The sequence below is a fragment of the Panthera onca genome, chromosome C2 (assembly GCF_046562875.1).
Source record: "Panthera onca isolate mPanOnc1 chromosome C2, mPanOnc1 haplotype 2, whole genome shotgun sequence".
Lineage (NCBI taxonomy): Eukaryota > Metazoa > Chordata > Mammalia > Carnivora > Felidae > Panthera > Panthera onca.
In genome coordinates, this window is record NC_138347.1 from 127,101,523 (window position 1) to 127,128,335 (window position 26,813).

The following is a 26,813-nucleotide window of genomic DNA, read 5'->3' on the forward strand; positions in this document are numbered from 1 at the left end:
AGTGCACAAGGGTTCCTTTTTTTCTACATCCTTGCCAACACTTGTTATTTTCCTGTCTTTTTGTTATTAGTCATTCTAACAGGTGTGAGGTGATATCTCATTGTGGTTTTGATTTGCATTTCCCTGATGATTAGTGCTGTTGAGCACCTTTTCATGTACCTGTTGGCCATCTGTATGTCTTCCTTAGAAAACTGCTTGATAAATTAATGAGGTTTGAGAGTTGTGTAACAAAGACTTTCATATTGTACCTGTGATAAAGACATATGGGTTGGATTTGTAGCTAGTTGAATAACTCTAGTCAGCATTGTAAGTAGCAGATGGATGCCAACCCAAGAAAGGTCTCTAATTAGTATTTCATATAAATCAGTACTGTTGTTTGTGACTTACAGATAGATAGACGGCATATAAAGTGTACAGAAAACATAAAACAGAGAAGGGTAACTATATTCAAAATTATTGTAAAGGATACTATTAATTTAGTAATTTTTACTCTTGAGGAAAAAGTAAGACTAGAGTGTACCTGTGACCATGATCTGAATGGCTGACTATCAGGTGGGAGAAGCAGCTGATTTGTCTCTGTGTTGCACCAGAAGCACAACTAAAACTACTGGATACTCCTTACACTAAAATGCTTTAAAATAAGTAAGAATTTCCTAAAATTAGCCCTATGAAGCAATGGGTTGTATAAAGTTGTAAGGTTTCTTCTCACCACAATTATTTAAAACAGGATTCCTGCATTAGATTCAAGCTAGGACTAGCTGGTATGTAAATTCTCTATTGGCTCCAATCATTCAGAATCTGACTTGAGGTGCTTCAGGGCAGAAAATGTGGCTTACTCAACAATGCATTCTTAACACTAGCTTGGCAAAAGTTCACATAAAAAAGATGGAGGCTTTTTAGCACAGAAATTATATATATGAAAATAAACATTAAGAATACCATTGATCATAGTTCCATGACTCCTCTCTCAAGTAAAAGTCAATTTCAATACATATTATTACACCAAAGTTTTATATGTTGATTATATTTTTATCCTTATTATTTGATTTTGATTATCAATTTTCTTAACGTTTGAGTTTCCTACCAATATTTCATATTTATATACTCTTCAAATATATTATTTTGGGATGTACTGTGTTACACTTAAAATCATAAAGTTTTGATCTGTATTTATTTTTGCTTATTATTCATTTTTTGAAAGAATTTTTAAAATTAATATTTTGACTGTTAAGCATTTCCTATTTTTAGCCCCTAACTTACTTATCTAATAATATTAAAAAATGTATTCCTTTTCCATAGTCTAAATCTCTTTATTCAGTTGCCCCACTTCATCAGCACGTTTATTGGTTTCCACATTACTGATTCAGCATTTTAGCTTATTTAGGTAAGGATACCATCTAGTGGTGAGAACATGTAGCTGCTTGGTTCTACATCAATTACCCTTGTTTTTCCCCCTAATTTTGTTCTACAACTCTTAGGTAAATAAAAAAGAAATGAATCCCAATTTTAAAACTAGTAAACAAAATTTAAAAATTAATAATAGTAAGAATAATTGTTTATTAGCAGTGAGCGGAATGAAATTCGACAAATTTGTTTTTACCACGGGATCTCCAGTTAACTTGATAGTTTGACTCTTAAATCAGTTTCCTTTCTTTTGCTTTGTACCTATTGAGCTGGAAACCTCTAATTTACAAGTATAGGTCACCAGAAATGCAAGTAAGTGTGTGGTGGCTCTATCAGACAGGTTTTGACAAGTGGATTGGATGAAGACAAAGAAATTAGAGATTGCTCATTGTAGGTAACCTAAATGCAGATGAACAGACTCAAATGCTGGAAGCATGGTTCTTCTACCTGACAGGAAGTGGTGAAAAGATTCTTAATCCACTCTGGTTAATATGGCTCTGAAAAGTATTTCTTCATGGTCTTCTGCAGAATGTGGACTTAAAAAAAATCTAATACACATTTCTTCCTTTCTCTGTCAAGAGGAGAAGTTCTCAAGGGGAAAGAGGCAAGCTGTTAGTAATCAGCAGTCTCCACCACAATTTAGTCATCTTAGGAAATATCAGTACTTTGTCCTCAGCAATTAAAATCCTGGCATTTTGGTCTGAAGTGATGGCTTCAGGCCAATCAAGACATTGAATACATTGCTAAGACATCATCAGAGGAAGCCAGAGAATGTCTTTGCTGCCAGCACCAATATCACACAGAAGTATTTTCAATCTCATTGCTTATTTTAAAAACTCCTATGAGCACCTCTTCCCTCAGAAGTCAGCATATGCCAGTTAGGATAAGCAGTATCTTTTATTCACTGGTAATTTCTTTGCATGGCATGTGAAACTGCAAACTCAAGACTGTAAGTTGCTAGTATTTCCAATTTTCATTTCCATTCACTTTCAAGAGACTTATTTTTCAAATGCTAACTTGTCTCTGGAAATAAAGAATACGGAGTAATTTTGGGTGCACTCTCTTGAGTAGTGATGTTCTTTTTTCTGTATGCATAGTTGGTGCTCTGTCCTTCCGTCTAAAAACAGCTGGCAAAATAATTAACTAAACAAATGAAAAGCCTTTTCCTATAGCACAGGTTTTTAGTGATAAATAGAAATAAAAAGTTGACCAACTTTTCTTCATCATATGAGTGCCACACATAAGCTAATATTTGAGTCATACTTTGTGTCAGTTTCTTTCAACTAAACAAAGTAAAATAACTGAATAATTCTGACACGCAAACAAAAGAATATACTAATTGTTCTACATCATATGGCACTGAGATTATATAACATTCAATAAATTAATTTAGATTTTTCTGAGATAGCTGTCTTAAATTTCAAGCTTGATCTTCCTAAGTATCTTAGAAATAGCATGATCTGATCAGTTTTTGCTACGAGCAGGATAGAGAATGATGCCTCTCTCATTCACTTTTATGCCGTTAACAACATTTCATTAATTTCATACTAGAAAACCTATTTTGCATTTCTTCTAGAAAAACTCACTGTACTCTGAAGTAATGCATAAGTTCCAATGACTTCATGCCATTATTTGACCAGATTTCCCAATAGAAAAGGCACTGGGGAGAATAGATAACCAGTCCTTTAACAAAATTCTGTTTCCAGATATTCATGTGATACATTTTATATGCATTTTCTTTATTTATTTAATTTTTAAAAATGTTTATTTATTTTGAGAGAGAGCGAGCGAGCATGAGTGGGGAAGAGCAGAGAGGCAGAGAGAGAGAGAGAGAGAGAGAGAGAGAGAGAGAGGAGGGAGGGAGGGAGGGAGGGAGGGAATCCCAAGCAGGCTCCACACTGTCAGTGCAGAGCCTGTAGCAGGGCTCTAAACTACCCAGGCGCCCCTGCATTTTCCTTTTTTAGATGGCACTATGAAGTTATCACAATAGATGCACTTATCTTAGTACACAGAGATTCATATTCTACAGTCTCAGTTGGATCTTGTTTACTATTTATGATATGATGCTGTTTTGAATCACCCTGTTATCATTATTTCATCACAATTGTTTTATACTTTTGTAATTCTTTTTTTTTAAGTTCTTTATTTTTTAAATTTATTTTTTGTCAGAGAGAGACAGAGCATGAGCAGGGGAGGGGCAGAGAGAGAGAGACAGAAACAAAGAATCTGAAGCAGGCTCCAGGCTCTGAGCTGTCAGCACAGCCGAATCGACTGAGCCATCCAGGTGCCCCAGTATTTCTGAGTAATGATGGATTTAGTTTTGTGAATTGGGGATAAAGAAGCATAATAATAACAGAGTATAAATTTTAAAGATATAAATAATATGCAAATGCCATGAAAATGTGTGAGCAGAGATAATTAATTGTATTCTGTTAAGTGACCAATTTAGTTCTCTTTGTTCAATGATTAACATGACAGAATTTCTAGGAAAATATGAATTATATGTGAACAAAACTGTTTCATGGCTTTTTATTCTGAAATTATAAAACTTCCTGGAGACCACTTGATAGATGACCACAGACCATCATGGGTCCAAGGATCATACTTCAACAAAAAGAAGGTGCAGGGAAAGAAAATTTATCTCTACTTTACAATTCTATTATTTAAACATCTTTTCTAAGAATAAATTCCAATAAAGAGTTCCTCTGTAGACAGAATTTTCTGAATTGGTGGAAGGTTGAGCTGGATTATCTCTAAGATCTTTTCCAGCACTTAAGATTTTAAATTATGCTATTAATATGCCCTGGATTTATAGAACAATCAACAATCAGAACCAATAATTCCCTATGGGATTGAAGCCAGAGTTAATGTGTAGAATTCTTAAGCATATATAATTTCATTTATTCACTCAATAAATACTGTGTATCTAATATGTGCTAGTCCTTATTCTAGGTATTGGAGATTCTGCAGTGAAAGATATAGACAAATTCCCTGCTCTAATGGAGTTTCTACGACAGAGAAGGAGAATTTAAAATTTAAATATCAGATGATATATGAGCTAAGAAGAAAAATAAAGCAGAACAAATGAATAAAGAGAGAGTACAGGGGCGGGGGCAGAGGGAGAAGAAGGGTGAAGAAGAAAAGGCCTCACTAATAAGGGAATATCTGAGCATATAGCTGCATGAAGTAAAAGAGCAAAGTCATGCAGAAATCTGTAGGAAGACTATTTCAGGCAGAGGAAAGAGTAAGAAAAAAGCACCTGAGGCAGTGGAGTTGGTTTGTTCCAGGACACCACTATGGCCAAAACACAGTAAAGGAGGGGCAGGGTAATAGGAGAGATGAGATTACATATGTTGTAAGGGTGTCTAAGGGTGTGTGTGTGTGTGTGTGTGTGTGTGTGTGTGTGTGTGTGTGGCAGGGGTTTGGGGGGGGGTGGTATTAGGGAGAGTCTTGGCAAGGAAGAATGTTGGCTTTTACTCTGAGATGGAAACCACTGGAGGGTTTGAACAGAGGAGTGACATGATCTTACATTTTCAAAGGATTACTCTGCTTTGTGGGACTTTAGGGCAATGAAGGTATAAGCAGGAAGGCCAATTAGAAGTAATCCAAGTGAGAAACAAGGGTGACTGTACCAGGGCGACTGTGGTGGCAGGAATTTAGTACAGTGGTGTGGTTAACAGTCAAAAATAACTTGAGATAGTCTTAGAAGACAGTGACACCTTCTGGCTCAAAGAAAGACTTACAAAGTTTCACAACAGAAGAGAGCCAATGTAAAAGCCAAGAATGAAGTTCCTAAAGGAGAAAAATGGTAGTATTCTGTAGCTTGACAGAACCCAAGATATTCATGGTCAACAAAAAGTACCCTGAGAAGGTTCTCCTCAGAGGGGACGCCTTGTAATATTATTTGAAGATGTGAGCCAGATACAAGGGCTATCTCGCTTGAGTGTGGCTATGACAGAGGGGTTTGTCCTGGGGCTCATCTTTGGAATTCCTCTAAAGATACTCTGGGAGCTTGGGCAAAGATGCCGATGTGGTTGCAATGTGCACTCCAGGTCTGTGTGCTCTGACTCATAATTCATGCCTTGCCTATGACTAGTCAGCATGTTCTGTTAAATTCTTATATGATTTGTTTTCTAATTACATGTAGCTATTTCTCATTATCATTTCCGGTTCTAACTTTGAGACACATCTTTTTCTGGGAAAGGGTTATGAAATTTCTTTTCAGTATTATTTGCAAATGCTAAATGTCAATATCAATAACAAAGCAAAAAGGTACCTCACAAGACCAGACAGGATGAATATATTACTCTAATTTTGTAGACAAGAGACCTCTTAAGACTTAGTACTTATAAGAAGGAAAATAGACATAAATCATGAATTCAATTTTATGGTACCTTCCTTCCACTTAAAATAATCATTATAGTCCATGTTACTTTTTTCATAAAGATCTGAAAACCTGAATAGTAGACAGTGATAAAAAGGAAACTTGGAGAGTTATATTAAGACAAAAGTGGACGCAGCCTACCGTGGTGATGTAGCGAGAGTGGAATTCTGGAGCATCTTTCAGGAACGTGAGGCCAGGGTGTGTATCTACCACATCCTAAAGAAGATTAAAACCAAAACCAAATTAACAAACACACCAAAAAACAAAATAAAAAAACTAAACGCCAACAGAATTTTTCTTTCCTGTAGAGTAAGTAGCCAGTTGAGCAAACCTGCTATTTTTGGAATACTGAACAATGCACTTAAAATTTAACACTTTATTAAATACAAATTTTATTACAAGCATACTTATGTGTGCTTTTTGATATGCTAGTATACTTCAATAAAACATTAAAATTGTAATTTAACTATATTTGGTGGTTTGTGAATCAAATATCTTAGAGATATGTAATTTTAACATGTCAAGGCATGTCAGGGAAATTCACCACACAGATTCTGGGGTAGGGGTGGTTAAGAGAAATTTACACACACAAGTGACAAGACACAAGCCAACTATAATGATTCTTTCTTAACCTAGAGACATGGGAAATACCTGAGGAAAAAAAATAGCCATGTAGCCAAGTAGTTTGAAATCTATGTTAAATTGTATGGGTCAGCTAATGTCCATCAGAATAACTGTGTGGACAAATCTATTTTTAATTTAGGATTTTAGTTTTATTTTATTTTATTTTATTTATTATTTTTTTTTTAATTTTTTTTAACGTTTATTTATTTTTGAGACAGAGACAGAGCATGAATGGGGGAGTGTCAGAGAGAGAGGGAGACACAGAATCAGAAACAGGCTCCAGGCTCTGAGTGGTCAGCACAGAGCCTGACGTGGGGCTCGAACCCACGGACCGCGAGATCATGACCTGAGCCAAAGTCGGATGCTTAACCGACTGAGCCACCCAGGCGCCCCAGATTTTAGTTTTATTTTAAAATCTGCTTTTTCTCGTGGAAGACTATTAGAATTTTAAAACCCTGAAATACCATTTTTCTTCTCTTTTTTCTTTTTAATGTTTGTTTATTTTTGAGTGAGAGACAGAGCATGAGCGGGGGAGGGGCAGAGAGTGAGAGGGAGACACAGAATCTGAAGGAGGCTCCAGGCTCTGGGCTGTCAGCACAGAGTTTGATGTAGGGCCCGGACTCATGAACTGCGAGATCATGACCTGAGTTGAAGTTGGACACTTAACTGACCGAGCCACCCAGGCAACCCAACCATTTTTATTTTCTAATTAAATTTTAAAGCACTTTGAATAAACCTGGAAAACCTATTGGAGATGATTACTGTTAATTTAATAACCAGAGGCAACAGCAATGCCAACATAGATATAATCTATTAATTGGTTATAAATGGACAGACATCAATTATTATCGCTTTTCTTCGATTCTTCAGAATGGTTAGCTATACATACCTACCAACACAGTCTCAAAGCAATGGACCTTACTATTTAACTTTTTATTTGGAAATAATTTTAGACCAAGGGAAAAGTTACAAAAATATTAGAGATTTCTATGCCCTTCTCCCAGCTTTCCATAATGGCAACAACTTACAAACCATAGTATAATGATCAAAACTAGGAAATGAACATCGGTACAATACTACACTACAGACATTATTCAAATTTTACCAGCTTTTCCTTTAGTGTTTTTTTCTGTTCCAGGATCCTAGTTTAGTTCTTGTGTCTCACTGTCTCACGGAACTCTGACAGTTCCTCAGTCTTGTATTTTATGATTTTGACATTCTTAATGAGTCCTGGTCAATTATTCTGTAGAATGTCTCTCAACATGGTTTTGTCTGTTTTCTCATGATTAGATTAAGATTACACATTTTCAGCAGATATATGACAGAAGTGGTATTGTGTCCTTTTCAGTCATATGAGAGTATGATGTAGTTATGTCTTATATCTTGTAGAGTTAATATTGATCACATTTGGCTGAAATGGTGACTGCTGGGTTTGCTATCTTATTTTCCCTCAATAGTTAATAAATCTTGTAGGGGGAGATACTTGGAGACTCTGCTAATATCCTGTTTCTCTGCAAATTTTTGCCCAGTGATATTAGCAGTCATTTGTAGAACCTATGACATTTATACTGTGGTGTTTATTTTGTATTTTCCTCATTATTTCTACATTTATTAACTAGAATTCTTTTGTAAGGAAGAGCTATCCCTCCTCTCCCACATATTTATTTGTTCAGTTCATATCAGTATAGATTCATGGGTATTTACTTTATTCTATGGGTTACAATCCAACACTATCATTATTTATTTTGTTGCTCAAATTGATATTGCTGTGGCCACTGGGAACTCGATCAGGTTGGCCCCTGTGTCCTCTTGACATGCCCCATCCTTTTGCAAGCACTTTTATACTTTCTGGTATCACAACATGGTCCAGGCTCATATTATATTTTCCTTGTTACAATCCTGGAATCAACCCTTTTCCCCAAAGAGCCCTGGGTCCTTTATTGGAAAATGGTATTTAAAAACCATGTAGAAATCTGGGTGCTAGAGGTGCTCATTACTTCTAGGGTGTCACTGCTCCTGGACCCTCTTAGCAGGAAGAACTAGGAATATATGTATGTACAGCAGTCCTCCCCTTATCTGCTGGGGAGATCTTCCAAGACTCCCAGGGGCTGCCTGAAATTACAAACAGTAGTGAACCCTATATATACTATGTTTTTTCCTATACATATGATAAAGTTTAATTTATAAATTAGGCCCAGTAAGAGGTTAACAACAATAATGAAATACAATAATTATAACAATATACTGCAATAAAAGTTATGTGAATATGATTTCTCTCTCAAAATATATCATTGTACTACTGTACTCACCTTTTAACTTGTGATATGAGATGATAAGATGCCTCACGGTGAGATGAAATGAGGTGATTAACTTAGGCATTGTGACGTAGCCTTGGGCCACTACTCACCAACTGACATTATGTCAGGAGGATCATCTGCTTCTAGACTGCAGTTACCTCAATAACTGAATAAATGAAACTGCATATAAAGGGGGAACTCCTGTATACTAATCCACGCATACACACTTCTATTTCTTTCTATATTTATCTATTTATGCTAAAAACTATGTAATCATATAGATAATGGGTTCTAACCACAAGGTTCATTCTAACCTTCCCTCTTTCCTTTGTAACTTTAACGCAACGGCCAATCTATACTGCACTGAGAAACAAATTTACTAAAGAGAGTACAGTATTTGTGCATAGTTCTTTTTGTCGTTAGTCATATGGTATCCAATTAAAATACTGTTTTCCAGGGTTACTTAGGTTAGCTCTCTCCTTCATCCTCTTTGATGTGGTTATAATACAGTTTAGTTCATTTGCTACTGTTTATTATTTTATTCTGAGTTTCTTTCCCACAGTTACAGGTTGATTTTAATTCATTATTTCTTAGAGGGAGAGTATTTGAACATTACTATGGTTCTACAAGTCAAAGCTAACATAGAATTGACATCGTAACAATTTCAAGTTCTCCCACTCGTAAAGACCTCTCTCTCCATTTATATAAATCTTATTTCATGTCTCTCAGCAACGTTTCGCTGTTTTTAGTATACAGGTCTTGCACACCTTTGTCAGATTCATCTCTAAGTATTTAATATTTTTGGGTGGTATTACAAATGGCATTCAATTTCCAATTTCTGTTGCTGGTATATGGAAGGAGAATTGATTTTTGTATTCTGATCACGTCATCTGTAAACTTTCCAAACTCTCTTACTAAATACAGTTTTAGCAGCATCCCACAAACTTTGACATGTTTTCATTCAGTTCAAGATAATTCTTAATTTTCCTTTTGATTTCTTCTCTGACTCATGGGTTATTTAAAAGTGCTAGTTATCAAATATTTGGAGAATTTTCAAAGATCTTTCATGATTTCTAATTTAATCCCATTAAAGTCAAAGAAATCCTTTATTCTGTGATGATTCAGTTTATGAACTGAATTTTGAAAATTTATTGAGATTTCTTCTATGGCTCAGAATATGGTCTATCTTGGTAAATATTCTGTTTACATGTTAAAGGAACGTGTATTCTACTGCTGATTGGTAAAGAGTAATATAAATGTCAATTAGGTCAAGTTGGTTCATAGTATTGTTCAAATGTTCTATATCCTTATTGATTTCTCTCAACTTGTTCATTATTGAGAGCAGCACATGGAAATCTGCAATTATAATTGTGAATGTATCTTTGCAGTTCTATCAGATTTTACTTCATGCATTTTGAAGGTCTGTTGTAAGGTCCACAAACATTTATTTTTATCTTGTTTTTAAAAATTTTGTTACCTAATATTTTTTTTAAATTTTTATTAACTTTATTATTTTTTAATTTACATCCAAATTAGTTAGTATATAGTGCAACAATGATTTCAGGAGTAGAGTTCTTAATCCCCCCCTCCCACAACACCTCCAGTAACCCTGTCTGTTTTCCATATTTAAGAGTCTCTTATGTTTTGTCCCCCTCCCTGTTTTTATATTATTTTTGTTTCCCTTCTCTTATGTTCATCTGTTTTGTCTCTTAAAGTCCTCATACAAGTCATATGATATTTGTCTTTTTCTGACTAATTTCACTTAGTATCATGCCCTTGAGTTCCATCCACGTAGTTGCAAATGACAAGATTTCATTCTTTTTGATTGCTGAGTAATACTCCATTGTATATATCTACCACATCTTCTTTATCCATTCATCCATCGATGGAAATTTGGGCTCTTTCCATACTTTGGCTGTTGCTAATAGTACTGCTATAAACATTGGGGTGCTTGTGCCCCTTCGAAACAGCATACCTATATCCTTTGGGTAAATGCCTAGTAGTGCAATTGCTGGCTAGTAGGGTAGTTCCATTTTTAATTTTTTGAGGAACCTCCATACTGTTTTCCAGAGTGGCTGCATCAGCTTGCATTCCCACCAACAATGCAAAAGAGATCCTCTTTCTCCACATCCTCGCCAACATCTGTTGTTGCCTGAGTTGTTAATGTTAGCCATTCTGACAGGTGTGAGGTGGTATCTCATTGTGGTTTTGATGTGTATTTCCCTGATGATGAGTGATGTTGAGCATTTTTTCATGTGCTTGTTGGCCATCTGGATGTCTTCTTTAGAGAAGTATCTATTCATGTCTTTTGCCCATTTCTTCACTGGATTATTTGTTTTTTGGGTGTTGACACTGATGAGTTCTTTATAGATTTTGGATACTAACCCTTTATCTGATATGTCGTTTGCAAATATCTTCTCCCATTCTGTCGGTTGCCTTTTAGTTTTGTTGATTGTTTCCTTTGCTGTGCATAAGGTTTTTATTTTTATGAGGTCCCAGTAGTTCATTTTTGCTTTTGTTTCCCTTGCCTCCGGAGACGTGTTGAGTAAGAAGTTGCTGTGGCCAAGATCAAAGAGGTTTCTGCTTGCTTTCTCCTCAAGGATTTTGATGGCTTCCCATCTTACACTTAGGTCTTTCATTCATTTTGAGTTTAGTTTTGTGTATGGTGTAAGAAAGTGGTCCAGGTTCATTCTTCTGCATGTTGCTATCCACTTTTCCCAGCACCACTTGCTGAAGAGACTGTCTTTATTCCACTGGGTATTCTCTCCTGCTTTGTCAAAGTTTAGTTACTCATATGTTTGTGGGTCCATTTTTGGGTTCTCTATTCTGTTCCATTGATCTGAATGTCTGTTCTTGTGCCAGTACCATACTGTCCAGATGATTACAGCTTTGTAGTATATCTTGAAGTCCGGGATTGTGATGCCTCCTGCTTTGGTTTTCTTTTTCAAAATTGCTTTGGCTATTCGTCTTTTCTGGTTCCATACAAATTTTAGGATTATTTGTTCTAGCTCTGTGAAGAATGTTGGTGTTATTTTGATAGGGATTGCAATTGAATGTGTAGATTGCTTTGGGTAATATTGACATTTTAACAATATTTGTTCTTCCTATCCAGGAGCATGGAATCTTTTTCCATTTTTTTGTGTCTTCAAGCTTCTTATAGTTTCCAGTGTATAGATTTTTCACCTCTTTGGTTAGATTTATTCCTAGGTATTTTATGGTTTTTGGTGCAATTGTAAATGGGATCAATTCCTTGATTTCTCTTTCTGTTGCTGCATTGTTGGTGCATAGGAATGCAACCTATTTCTGTGAGTTGATTTTATATCCTCCGACTTTGCTGAATTCATGCATCAGTTCTAGCAGTTGTTTGGTGGAATCTTTAGGGTTTTCCATACAGAGTATCATGTCATCTGCGAAGAGTGCAAGTTTGACCTCCTCCTCACTGTTTTGGATGCCTTTTATTTCTTTATGTTGTCTGACTGCAGATGCTAAGACTTCCAACACTATGTTGAATAACACTGGAGAGTGGACATCCCTGTCTTGTTCCTGACCTTAGGGTTTTAGGTCTCAGTTTTTCCCCATTGAAGATGATATTAGCGTTGGGTCATTGATATATGGCTTTTACGATCTTGAGGTATGATCCTTCTATCCCTACTTTCTTGAGGGTTTTTATCAAGAAAGGATGCTGTATTTTGTCAAATGCTTTCTCTGCATCTAATGAGAGGATCATATGGTTCTTGTTCTTTCTTTTATTGATGTGATGAATCACGTTAATTGTTTTGTGGATATTGAACCAGCCCTGCAGCCCAGGTATAATTCCCACTTGGTCATGGTGAATAATTTTTTTAATGTATTGTTGGATCTGGTTGGCTAATATCTTCTTGAGGGCTTTTGCATCCATGTTCATCAGGGACCTCTTTCATTCTTTTTTTTTTAGCTTTTATTATTTATTTATTTTTATGAAATTTATTGTCAAATTGGTTTCCATACAACACCCAGTGCTCATCCCAACAGGTGCCCTCCTCAATACCCATCACCCACTTTCCCCTCCCTCCCACCCTCCCCCCCATCAACCCTCAGTTTATTCTCAGTTTTTAAGAGTCTCTTATGATTTGGCTCCCTCTGTCCCCCTTCTTTTTTTCCTTCCCTTCCCCCATGGTCTTCTGTAAAGTTTCTCAGGATCCACATAAGAGTGAAAACATATGGTATCTGTCTTTCTCTGTATGACTTATTTCACTTAGCACAACACTCTCTACTTCTATCCACGTTGCTACAAAGGGACACATTTCATTCTCATTGACAAGTAGTATTCCACTGTGTATATAAACCACAATTTCTTTATCCATTCATCAGTTGATGGATATTTACACTCTTTCCATAATTTGGCTATTGTTGAAAGTGTTGCTAGAAACATTGGGGTACAAGTGCCCCTATGCATCAGCACTCCTGTATCCCTTGGGTAAATTCCTAGCAGTGCTATTGCTGGGTCATAGGGTAGATCTATTTTTAATTTTTTGAGGAACCTCCACACTGTTTTCCAGAGTGGCTGCACCAGTTTGCATTCCCACTGACAGTGCAAGAGGGTTCCCGTTTCTCCACATCCTCTCCAGCATCTATAGTCTCCTGATTTGTTCATTTTAGCCACTCTGACTGGAGTGAGGTGGTATCTCAGTGTGGCTTTGATTTGTATTTCTCTGATGAGGAGCGATGTTGAGCATCTTTTCATGTGCCTGTTGGCCATCTGGATGGCTTCTTTAGAGAAGTGTCTATTCATGTTTTCTGCCCATTTCTTCATTGGATTATTTGTTTTTTCAGGTGTGGACTTTGGTGAGTTCTTTATAGATTTTGGATACTAGCCCTTTATCTGATATGTCATTTGCAAATATCTTTTCCCATTCTGTTGGCTGCCTTTTAGTTTTGTTGATTGTTTCCTTTGCAGTGCAGAAGCTTTTTATCTTCAAGAGGTCCCAATAGTTCATTTTTGCTTTTAATTCCCTTGCTTTTGGAGATGGGTCAAGTAAGAAACTGCTGCGGCTGAGGTCAGAGAGGTTTTTTCCTTCTTTCTCCTCTAGGGTTTTGATGGTTTCCAGTCTCACATTTAGGCCCTTTACCCATTTTGAGTTTATTTTTGTGAGTGGTGTAAGAAAGTGGTCTAGTTTCATTCTTCTGCATGTTGCTGTCCTGTTCTCCCAGCACCATTTGTTAAAGAGACTGTCTTTTTTCCATTGGATATTCTTTCCTGCTTTGTCGAAGATGAGTTTGCCATACTTTTGGCCATGCTCTCCAGTTCTGAAGTCTCTATTCTATTCCATTGGTCTATGTGTCTGTTTTTGTGCCAATACCGTGCTGTCTTGATGATTACAGCTTTATAGTAGAGGCTAAAGTCTGGGATTGTGATGCCTCCTGTTTTGGTCTTCTTCTTCAATATTACTTTGGCTATTCGGGGTCTCTTGTGGTTCCGTACAAATTTTACGATTGCTTGTTCTAGCTTCAAGAAGAATGCTGGTGCCATTTTGATTGGGATTGCACTGAATGTGTAGATAGCTTTGGGTAGTATTGACATTTTAATAATATTTATTCTTCCAATCCATGAGCATGAAATGTTTTTCCATATATCTTCTTTAATTTCCTTCATAAGCTTTCTATAGTTTTCAGCATACAGATCTTTTACATCTTTGGTTAGGTTTATTCCTAGGTATTTTATGCTTCTTGGTGCAATTGTGAATGGGATCAGTTTCTTTATTTGTCTTTCTGTTGCTTCATTATTAGTGTATAAGAATGTAACTGATTTCTGTACATTAATTTTATATGCTGCAACTTTGCTGGAATCATGTTATCAGTTCTAGCAGACTTTTGGTGGAGTCTCTTGGGTTTTCCATGCATAATATCATTTCATCTGCAAAAAGTGAAAGCTTGACTTCATCTTTGCCAATTTTGATGCCTTTGATTTCTTTTTGTTGTCTGATTGCTGATGTTAGAACTTCCAACACTATGTTAAACAACAGTGATGAGAGTGGACATCCCTGTCGTGTTCCTGATCTCAGGGGGAAAGCTCTCAGTTTTTCCCCATTGAGGATGATATTAGGTGTGGGCTTTTCATAAGTGGCTTTAATGGTGTTTAAGTATATTCCTTCTACCCCAACTTTTTTTGAGGGTTTTCATTAAGAAGGAATGCTGAATTTTGTCAAAGGCCTTTTCTGCATCGATTGACAGGATCATATGGTTCTTATCTTTTCTTTTATTAATGTGATGTATCACGTTGATTGATTTGCGAATGTTGAACCAGCCCTGCATCCCAGGAATGAATCCCACTTGATCATGGTGAATAATTCTTTTTATATGCTGTTGAATTCAATTTGCTACTATCTTATTGAGAATATTTGCATCCATATTCATCAGGGATATTGGCCTGTAGTTATCTTTTTTTTGCTAGGTCTCTGTCTGGTTTGGGAATCAAAGTAATGCTGACTTCATAGAATGAGTCTGGAAGTTTTCCTTCCCTTTCTATTTTTTGGAACAGCTTGAGAAGGATAGGTATTATCTCTGCTTTAATTGTCTGGTAGAATTCCCCAGGGAAGCCATCTGGTCCTGGACTCTTATTTGTTGGGAGATTTTTGATAACTGATTCAATTTCTTTGCTGGTTATGGGTCTGTTCAAGTTTTCTATTTCTTCCTGTTTGAGTTTTGGAAGTGTGTGGGTGCTTAGGAATTTGTCCATTTCTTCCAGGTTGTCCAGTTTGTTGGCATATAATTTTTCATAGTATTCCCTGATAATTGCTTGTGTTTCTGAGGGACTGGTTGTAATAATTCCATTTCATTCATGATTTTATCTATTTGGGTCATCTCCCTTTTCTTTTTGAGAAGCCTGGCTAGAGGTTTATCAATTTTGTTTATTTTTTCAAAAAACCAACTCTTGGTTTCATTGATCTGCTCTACAGTTTTTTTAGATTCTATATTGTTTATTTCTGCTCTGATCTTTATTATTTATCTTCTGCTGGATTTGGGGTGTCTTTGCTGTTCTGCTTCTATTTCCTTTAGGTGTGCTGTTAAGATTTTGTATTTGGGATTTTTCTTGTTTCTTGAGATAGGCCTGGATTGCAATGTATTTTCCTCTCAGGACTGCCTTCGCTGCATCCCAAAACATCTGGATTGTTGTATTTTCATTTTCGTTTGTTTCCATATATTTTTTAATTTCTTCTCTAATTGCCTGGTTGACCCATTCATTCTTTAGTAGGGTGTCCTTTAACCTCCATGGTTTTGGAAGTTTTCCAGACTTTTTCCTGTGGTTGATTTCAAGTTTCATAGCATTGTGGTCTGAAAGTGTGCATGGTATGATTTCAATTCTTTTATACTTATGAAGGGCTGTTTTGTGACCCAGTATGTGGTCTATCTTGGAGAATGTTCCATGTGCACTCGAGAAGAAAGTATATTCTGTTGCTTTGGGATGCAGAGTTCTAAATATATCTGTCAAGTCCATCTGATCCAATGTATCATTCAGGGCCCTTGTTTCTTTATTGATCCTGTGCCTAGATGATCTATCCATTGTTGTATGTGGGGTATTAAAGTCCCCTGCAATGACCGCATTCTTATCAATAAGGTTGCTTATGTTTGTGATTGTTTTATATATTTGGGGGCTCCGTATTCGGCACATAGGCATTTATAATTGTTACCTCTTCCTGATGGATAGACCCTGTAATTATTATATAATCCCCTTCTTCATCTCTTGTTACAGCCTTTAATTTAAAGTCTAGTTTGTCTGATATAAGTATGGCTACTCCAGCTTTCTTTTGACTTCCAGTAGCATGACAGAGAGTTCTCCATCTCCTCACTTTCAATATGAAGGTGTCCTCAGGTCTAAAGTGAATCTCTTGTAGACAGTAAATAGATGGGTTTTTTTTTTAATCCATTCTGATACCCTATGTCTTTTGGTTGGAGCATTTAGTCCATTTACATTCAGTGTTATTATTGAAAGATATGGGTTTAGAGTCATTGTGATGTCTGTAGGTTTCATGCCTGTAGTGATGTCTCTGGTACTTTGTGGTCCTTGCAACATTTCACTCACAGAATCCCACTTAGGATCTCTTGCAGGGCTGGTTTAGTGGTGATGAATTCCTTCAGTTTTTGTTTGGGAAGACCTTTATCTCTCCTTCTGTTCCAAATAACAGACTTGCTGGATAAAGGATTCTCGGCTGCATATTTTTTCTGTTCACCACATTGAAGATTTCCTGCTAGTCCTTTCTGGCCTGCGAAGTTTCAATAGATAGGTCTGCCACTACTCTTATATGTCTACCTTTGTAAGTTAGAGCCTGTTTATCCCTAGCTGCTTTCAGAATTTTCTTTTTATCCTTGTATTTTGCCAGTTTCACTATGATATGTCATGCAGAAGATTGATTCAAGTTACATCTGAAGGGAGTTCTCTGTGCCTCTTGGATTTCAATGCCTTTTTCCTTCCCCAGATCAGGGAAGTTCTCAGCTATGATTTGTTCAAGTACACCTTCAGCCCCTTTCTCTCTCTTTTCTTCTTCTGGAATTCCTATGATATGGATATATTTCCGTTTGATTGCATCACTTAGTTCTCTAATTCTCCCCTCATACTGCTGGATTTTTTTATCTCTCTTTTTCTCAGCTTCCTCTTTTTCCATAATTTTATCTTCTAATTCACCTATTCTCTCCTCTGCCTCTTCAATCCGAGCTGTGGTCGACTCCATTTTATTTTGCACCTCATTTATAACATTTTTTAGCTCCTCATGACTATTTCTTAGTCCCTTGATCTCTGTAGCAATAGATTCTCTGCTGTCCTCTATGCTCTCTTCAAGCCCAGTGATTAATTTTATGACTATTGTTCTAAATTCTTGTTCCATTATATTGCTTAAATTGTTTTTGATCAATTTGTTAGCTGTCACTATTTCCTGGAGTTTCTTTTGTGGAGAATTCTTCCATTTCGTCATTTTGGGTAGTCCCTGCAGTGGCTCCAAACCACAGGGCACTTCCCCTGTGCCGTCCGGAGTAACTTGTGTTAGTGGCAGGGCCTCAGTCAGACCTGATGTCTGCCCCCAGCCCACCGCTGGGGCCACAGTCAGACTGGTGTGTACTTTATCTTTCCCTCTCCCAGGGGCAGGACTCACTGTGGAGTGGTGTGGCCCCTGTCTGGGCTACTTGCACACTGCCAGGCTTGTGGTGCAGCTTCGATGGGATCTGAGTTATTAGCCAGGGTGGATCTGCAAGGTGCACAGGGGCGGGAGGGGCAGGCTTAGTTCGCTTTGCTGTAGGTGGTCCCCTGTGGGAGGGGCCCTGCAGCACCGGAAGGAGGCAGAGGGATGGATCCACAGAAGCACAGTGTTGGGCGTTTGCACGGTGCAACCAAGTTTGGTCATGGGAACTGGTTCCCTCTGGAATATCATCTGGGGGATGGGAGAGGGAAATGGCACTTACCAGCACCTTTGTTCCCCCATTGAGCTGAGCTCTGTCTTCCGGGGCTCAACAACTCTCCCTCCTGGTGTCCTCTCATCTTCCCCACTCTCTGAGAGCAGAGCTGTTGACTTTTAACATTCCAGATGCTAAGTCCCGCTGGCTGTCAGAACTCACGGAGTCTGGCCCCTCTGCTTCTGCAAGCCAGACTTCGGGGGCTCTGCCTTGCTGGGCGGGCTGCCCCTCCAACGCCCTGGCTCCCTCCCATCAGTCTGTGTAGCATGCACCGCCTCTCTGCCCTTCCTACCCTCTTCCATAGGCCTCTTGTCTATGCTTGGCTCCGGAGAGTCCATTCTGCTGGTCTTCTGGTGGCTTTCTGGGTTATTTAGGCAGATGTAGGTGGAATCTAAGTGATCAGCAGGACGAGGTGAGCCCAGTGTCCTCCTATGCCAGCATCTTCAGCTCTTGAATCTTTCATTCTTGGTTTTATTTATTTATTTATTTATTTATTTTGGTCCTTTCCTTTTTCCTTTTGATCAAACTGGCTAGTGGTTTGTCAATTTTGTTAATTCTGTCAAGGAACCAGCTTCTGGTTTCAATTGATCTGTTCTACTGTTTTTTTTGGTTTTGATAGCATTTATTTCTGTTCTAATCTTTATTATTTCCTGTCTTCTGCTGGTTTTGGGTTTTATTTGCTGTTCTTTTTCCAGTTCTTTAAGGCGTAAGGTGTAAGATCTGAGATCTTTCTTCCTTCTTTAGGAAGGCCTGGATTGCTATACATTTTCTTCTTATGACCACCTTTGCTGCGTCCCAGAGGTTTTGGGTTGCGGTGTTATCATTTTTATGGGCTTCCATATACTTTTTAATTTCCTCTCTAACTTCTTGGTTAGCCCATTCATGCTTTAGTATGATGATCTTCAGTCTCCACGTATTTGTTACCTTTCCAAATTTTTTCTTGTGATTGATATTGAGTTTCATAGCGTTGTGGTCTGAAAATACACACGGTATGATCTCCATCTTTTTGTATGTGCTGAGGGCTGATTTGTGTCCCAGTATGTGGTCTATTCTGGAGAATATGCCATGTGCACTGGAGAAAAATGTATATTCTGCTGCTTTAGGATGAAATGTTCTGAATATATCTGTTAAGTCCATCTGGTCCAGTGTGTCATTCAAAGCCATTGTTTTCTTGTTGATTTTTTGATTAGATGATCTGTCCACTGCTGTGAGTTGGGTGGGTCCATAAACATTTAGATTCACCATGTTGTTATACTGAATTGTCATATTCTTGAATATATGAATTGTTATATTCTTGATGAATTGATCCCTGTATCATTCTTATTTTGGTCTTCATGAATTGTTACGTTCCTGATGAATCAACTGATCCCTTTATCTTTCTGTAGCAACAGTATTTACTTTAAAACTTTGTCTGATACTAATACAGCTGCCCGGCTTTCTTTTCTTTTTGTGGCAAAAAACCCAACATAACAAAAAATTCATCCTCCCAACAATTTCTGACTGTATAGTACAATACTGTCAACCACTTATCCATTGTTGTGCGACAGGTCCCTCCCACTCCAATTGTGCATAAATGAAACTCTACACCCACCAAACAACTCCCTACACACCCTCCCCACCCTAAGCTCTGGCAAGAAATTCTTCCTAGGAGTCTGACTACTTTAGATACCTCAAATATGCAGAGTAGTGCCGTATCTGTCTTTTTGTACCTGGCTTATCTCACTTAGCATAATGCCCTCAAAGTTTATCCATGTTGTTGCATGTGATGGAATTTATTTTCATTCTAAAGGCTGAGTAACAGCAATCAAAAAGAATGAAATCTTGCTATTTGCAACTACGTGGATGGAACTAGAGGGTATTATGCTAAGCGAAATTAGTCAGAGAAAGACAAATACCATATGACTTCACTCCTGTGAGGACTTTAAGACATAGAACAGATGAACACAAGGGAAGGGAAGCAAAAATAATATAAAAACAGGGAGGGGGACAAAACATAAGAGACTCTTAAATATGGAGAACAAACAGAAGGTTACTGGAGGGGTGGGAGGGGGGATGGGCTAAATGGGTAAGGGGCATTAAGGAATCTACTCCCAAAATCTCTGTTGTACTATATGCTAACTAACTTGGATGTAAATTAAAAAAATAAAAAATAAAAAATAAAGGCTGAGTAACACTTCATTATATGTATATACTACATTTTCTTTGTCTGTTCATCATCTGATGGACATTTAGATTGCTTCTACCTCTTAGCTATTGTGAATAAGGCACAATGAACACAGGAATGCAAAGACCTCTTTGAGATTGTTTCCAATTCTTTTGGATATATACCCCAAAGTGGTATTGCTGAGCCACACAGTAGTTATATTTTAAATTTTTTGAGGAACCTTGATACTATTTTCCATAGAGACTGTACCATTTTACATTCTAACCATCAGTGTGTAAGTATTCCAATTTCTCCACATCCTTACCAACAGTTTTTTTTAAAAGGATAGTATCCATTCTAACAGGTATGACGGGATATTTCACCGTGGTTTTGATTTGCATTCCCCTGCTTATTTACTGATATTGAATGTCTCTTCATATGCTTGTTAGACATTTCCTCTTCTTTGGAGAAATGTCTATTCAAGTCCTTGCTCTTTTAAAATCAAGTTATTTTTATTGTTGCTGCTATTGAGTTGTAGGAGTTCTTTATATACTGGATATTAACCTTTTATCAGATATGTTTGCAAGTTTTTTTTTTTTCTTTTCACTCTATAGGTTGCCTTTTACTATGCTGATTCTTTCCTTTGCTGTGCAGAAATTTTACAGTTTGATGTAGTCCCATTTGTCTGGTTTTGCTTTTGCTGCTTCTGCTTTTTTGGTCATATCAACTAAATCACTGCCAAATCCAGTGTCATGAAGTTTTCCCCCTATATTTTCTTCTAGGAGATTTATAGTTTCAGGTTTTACGTTTAGGTCTTTAATCTATTTTGAGTTAATTTTTGTATGTGGTATAAGAATGTAACTTCTCTCTTTTGCATGTGGATATCCAGTTTTCCCAACACTATTTGTTGAAGAGACCATCCTTCCCCACTGTAGTCTTGGCACCTATGCTGAAGATCATTTGGCTGTATATGCAAGAATTATAGCTTTGCAATATGTTTTGAAATTTGGAAGTGTGAAGCTTCCAGCTTTGTTCTCCTTTCTCAGGATTGTTTAGGCTATTCCAGGTCCTTTGAAATTTCATATGAATTTTAGAATTGTTTTTTATATTTCTGCAAAAAATGCCATTGGTATTTTTAAACTTTACTGGGGAATAACTGATATACAAAAAAATTGCACATATTTAATATATACAATTTGATGAGTTTGGACATATGTAGCCATCATAGGAAATCATCACCACAGTTAAGGTAATGTAGTAACGTATTCATCACCTCCAAAAGTTTGTTGCTTTTTTCTCTTTTGTCTGTTTGTTTTGGTAAGAATACTTAACATCTATTCTTTTAACAATTTAAATTGCACAATACAGTATTGTTAACTACATGTACTATGTTGTACAGATGTCTAGAACTTAATTTGTCTTGCATAACTAAAACTGTATCACTGAACATCTTTATGATTCTACTTATATGAGGTATCTAAAATAGACTCATAGAAGCAGAGAACAGAATGGTGGTTGCCAGAGGGTGGGGGAAGGGGACATATGGAATTTTGACAGAGCTTGAGCTGATCTGGATAGACTGCTCTCAGTAGAATGAGCATTTAACAATATTAAATCTTTCAATCCATGAACACAGTATGTCTTTCCATTTATTTGTAAGAGCTTCCTTTTGATTAGTGTTAGCATGCCATATCTTTTTCTCCTTTTACTTTTAATCCATTTGTGTTTATAATTAGAGTACATTTATTTCAAGCAACATATATTTGGGTCTTGTTTTGTCTAATCTTTGCTTTTTGAGAGTATTCACATCACTTATATTTAATGTGTTATTGATATTGATATGGTTAGGTTTAAGTTTATCATGTTTTTTGTCCCATTCATTCTTTGTTCCCCTTTTTCTTCCTTTCCTTCCTCCTTTTGAGTTTACTGACTACTCTTTATAACACATTTTATTTAAAAGGTTTTGCTTTTTAGCTGTAACTGTTATTTTCAGTGGTTGTGTCAAATTTACTAATCATATCATTTGCAATGCTTAATCTGCTATTAAACCAATCTGGTGTATTCTGCACCCCAGACATCTTAGTTTTCATCTCTGCAAGTTCAACTTGGGTCTCTTAAAATATAAATCTTCCATGTCTAACTTTCTGGATATAGTGAATTCAGTTATGACAGCTGTTTTAATGTACTTATCTGATTCTAACATCTGTGTCAGTTCTGGGTCAGTTTCAAATGATTTTTTTCCCCTTATTATCTATGGTATTTTTCTGCTTTTTTGCATGGCTGATGACATCAGCCATTATGAATTTTACCTTTTTGAATGATAGATGTTTACATATTCTTATAAATATTTTCAAGTTATGCTCTTTTTTTTAAATGTTTATTTATTTCTGAGACAGAGAGAGACAGAGCATGAGTGGGGGAGAGGCAGAGAGAGAGGAAGACACAGAATCAGAAGCAGGCTCCAGGCTCTGAGCTGTCAGCACAGAGCCTGACATGGGGCTCGAAATCACGGACCGTGAGATCATGACCTGAGCCGAAGTCGGTCACTCAACCGACTGAGCCACCCAGGCACCCCCTCAAGTTATGCTCTTGGATGCTGTTAAGTTACTCTGAAATCCTTTCATTCTTGTGGATCTTACTTTCTAAATTGGTTGGGCAGGACCTAGCAATGCTTAATTTAGGGCTAATTATTCTCCATTACTGGAGTAAGACTCCCATGACTATTCTACCCAGTCCTGTGTATTATGAGGTTTTCCAGTCTGGCTGGTAGGGACAAATACTATTCCTGGCTCTGTGTGTGACCCAAAGGTATAGTACTGCTCCCTCTAATTGTGAATAGCTGCTTTTTTTTTAAATTTTTTTTAACGTTTATTTATTTTTGAGACAGAGAGAGACAGAGCATGAATGGGGGAGGGTCAGAGAGAGGGAGACACAGAATCTGAAATAGGCTCCGGGCTCTGAGCTGTCAGCACAGAGCCCAACGCGGGGCTTGAATTCACAGACCGCGAGATCATGACCTGAGCTGAAGTTGGCCACTCAACCGACTGAGCCACCCAGGCGCCCCTGAATAGCTCTTTCTTTAGCTTTGGTTACTTTCCACACATACATCTGCTGACCAGTACTCTGCTGAATACTCATGGAGTATTTCTAAAGATGTATGGAGCTTTCTCCCTGGTGCTCTGTCCCAAGTATTCTCACCACCCTGGTCCTCCTAGCTCTCACCTCTGTCTCCTAAAACCAGGGAGTCTGTCTCCTAAACCCATGGACTCTGCCTGGAGTCCCCATTCCCACACTGTGCCCTGAAAACTCTTTCAAGGCAGTAAGCTGGGACAATCCTAAAGCTGACCTTGTTCACAGTTTTCTGTCTCTCAGCAATCACTATCTTCTGTTGCTAGATATCCAGCATCTTGAAAACCATTATTTTGTATTTCTTGCCTGATTTTTTAAAAATTGAATTGACATACACTATTATATTGGTTTCAGGTGTATAACAGTGATTCAACATTTATATACATTATAAATGATCATGATAAATCTAGCAACCATCTGTCACCATATAAAGTGATTAATATATTACTGACTATATTCCCTATGCTGTACTTTACATCCCTGTGACTTGCTTATTTTATAACTGGAAGTTTGTACCTCTTAATCCCCTTCACCTATTTTGCCAATCTCCCCAACCACCTCCCCTCTGGCAACCACCAATCTGTTCACTGTCTTTATGAGTATGTTTCTGTCTTGTGCTTTAGATTCCACATATAAGTGAAATCATACAGTATTTGTTTTTCTCTGGCATTCACCCTCTAGGTCCATCCATGTTGCTGTAAATGGCAAGATTTCATTACTTTTTAAGGCTGAGTAATATTCAATTGTGTGTACAAACCACATCTTCTTTACTCATTCATCTATTAATGGACACTAGGTTCATTCCATATGTTGGTTATTGTATATAATGCTGCAGTGAACATAGGAGTGCATATAGCTTTTTGGATAAGAGTTTTCATTTTCTTTGGAAAAATACACAAAAGTGGAATTGCTGGATTGTATGATTTTTCTATTTTTAATTTCTTGAGGAAACTCCATAGTGTTTTCCATAGGGGTTACACCATTTACATTTACCAATAGTGCACAAAGTTCTGTTTTCTCCGTATCCTGGTCAACACTTGCTATTTCTGGTCTTTTTGAAGACCAGCTATTCTGCCAGGCAAGACGTGGTATTTCATTATGGTTTTGATTTGCATTTTCCTGATTAATGACAGTGAGCATCTTTTCATGTGTCTACTGGCCATCTGCCATGGAAAAATGTCTATTCAGGTCCTATGCTCATTTTTTAAGTTGAGGATTGTTTGTTTTGGTGTTGAGTTATAGGAGTTCTTTATATATTTTAAATATTAACCCTCTATTGGATATATCATTTGCAAACATCTTCTCCAATTTAGTACAGTTGCCTTTTCATTTTGTTGATGGTTTCCTTTGCAGTGTAAAGCTTTTTAGTTTGCTGCAGCCCCAAGTGTTTTTGCATTTGTTGCCCCTGCTTGAGGAGACAAATCCAAACAAGTATTTCTAAAAGTTATGTCTAAGAGTTTACTGCTTATGTTTTCTTTTGGGAATTTTATAGCTTCAGGACTTATATTAAGGTTTTGATCCATTTTGAGTTTATTTCTGTATATGGTATAAGATAGTAGTACAGTTTCATTATATTGCATGTAGTAAAAACTCCTAATTTTGTTGATTTTATTCCATTTTTTGGTCTCTATTTTATTTATTTCCACTCTGATCTTTATTATTTCCTTCTTTCTCCTAACTTGAGTCTTTGTTCTTCTTTTTCTAATTTCTTTAGGTGTAAGATTAGAATGTTCATTTGAAAATTTTCTTGTTTCTTAGGGCAGGCTTGCATCATAAACTTCCATTTTAGAACTGCTTTTGCTATGTCCTATAGATTTCTGAATGTTGTGTTTCCATTTTTATTTGTCTCAAGGTATTTTCTGATTGCCTCTTTGACTTCCTCACTGACCCACTGGTTATTTAGTATTATGTTATTTAGCTTTTGTGGGTTTTTTTTTTTTGTGTTTGTGTTTTTTTTTTTTTTTTTCTTAGTCTGAATGTGTCTTTAGGTCTGAAGTGAATCTCTTGTAGGCAGCATATAGATGGGTCTTGTAATTTTTTCTTGTAATTGATTTCTACTTTCATACCACTGTGGTTGGAAAAAATGCTTGATATGATTTCAGTCTTCTTAAATTTACTGACACTTGTTACGTGGTTTAACACAATCTATCCTGAAGAAAGTTCCATGTGCACTTGAAAAATAATGTGTATTCTTCTCTTTTTTTGATGGAATATTCTATATATATCTGTTAAGTCCATATGGTTTAATGTGTTGTTTAAGCTCACTTGTTTGCTTACTGATTTTCTGTGCAGATGATTTATCCATTGATGTAAGTGTGGTGTTAAAATTTCCTACTATTTTTAAGAGAAATTGGAGTAAGATAGAAAGATGGCGGCAGAGTAGGAAGACCCTAGGCTCATTTCATCACATGAACACAACTGCCAAATCATCCTAAATGCCCCAGAAGCCAACCTGAAGACTGACAGAACAAAGTCCATAACTAAAAGGAGAGGAGAGGCTACACTGAAGAAGGTAGGCCACACCTGCTTTACGGGAGAAACAGACTGCAGGTGCTGCAGAAGGGAGGGAGCCATGGTTGCAGAGAAGGATGAGAGAGAGAAGAGCATACAGGGTGATGTATAAGGGGAAGGTTTCCCCAAAGCCATTGGCTTGGAAAACGAGAGGGCTGAATTCTGTGAGTCCTTGCAACCAGCAGGACTTAAAGCCTGGAGTTTTAGAGGCCAAAGGGCTTGGGATAGAGGCCAACAGAGACTGTGCTGCTCCTGGAGAGAAGGCAGGCAAACAACCTAAAGGTAAAGAGTACTGAAACAGCAATTTGAAGAACACCTGGAGCACACAGTGGGGAGATTATTTGCTCTTCTTAGAGTGCGAACCTGACAGGCAGTGTTCATGGAGATGCCTCTTCAGGAACAAAGGAGCTAGCTGGCACTATTTTCCTCCCCTTCCCCTCAGCATAAACATAGAGCCACCTGTGGGAAGAAGCACAGAGCTGACACTGGCTGCCTAAGTTGATTACACCAAGCTCCACTCCACTGTGCTCTGACTGGTAGGACTGCCTTTCTCAGTCAAGCTGCTTCAGTCCCAGTGCAGTGGGCCCCTCCTCCAAAAGACCAGTACAAACCCCTGCCCACACCATGTCTCCCAACCAGAGAGTTCTGTGGAGCCTCAGTTCTGATGGAGTTGGGTGTCAGGCCTCGTTGCAAAAGCAGACCAGAGCAACCTAGTTAAAACTTGCCACATTCATGCCAGGCACCAAACACTGCCCACAGTAGGCAAGGAGAGCCTCTGCAGGTAACTGGCCTGAAGGACAGAGCAGCCAATAGTAGACACACAACACACAACAGCAGAGTAAAGCAGCACACACTGGAGATACTCCCTGAAGTATCTACTAGGCACTAAGTGACCTCTTCT

General features: G+C 37.4%; 1 protein-coding gene across 3 annotated transcripts in view; it reads right to left on the bottom strand.

Annotated features, from left to right (window-relative positions):
• PPP2R3A (protein phosphatase 2 regulatory subunit B''alpha) overlaps positions 1-26,813 on the bottom strand; it is a 211,865-nt gene that overhangs the window by 74,261 nt on the left and 110,791 nt on the right. For all 3 annotated transcript variants that reach the window (XM_060638723.3, XM_060638724.3, XM_060638727.3), the window contains one exon: positions 5,930-6,004. In XM_060638723.3, the coding sequence (XP_060494706.1) occupies positions 5,930-6,004 (75 nt within the window). The remainder of the gene's footprint in view (positions 1-5,929; positions 6,005-26,813) is intronic.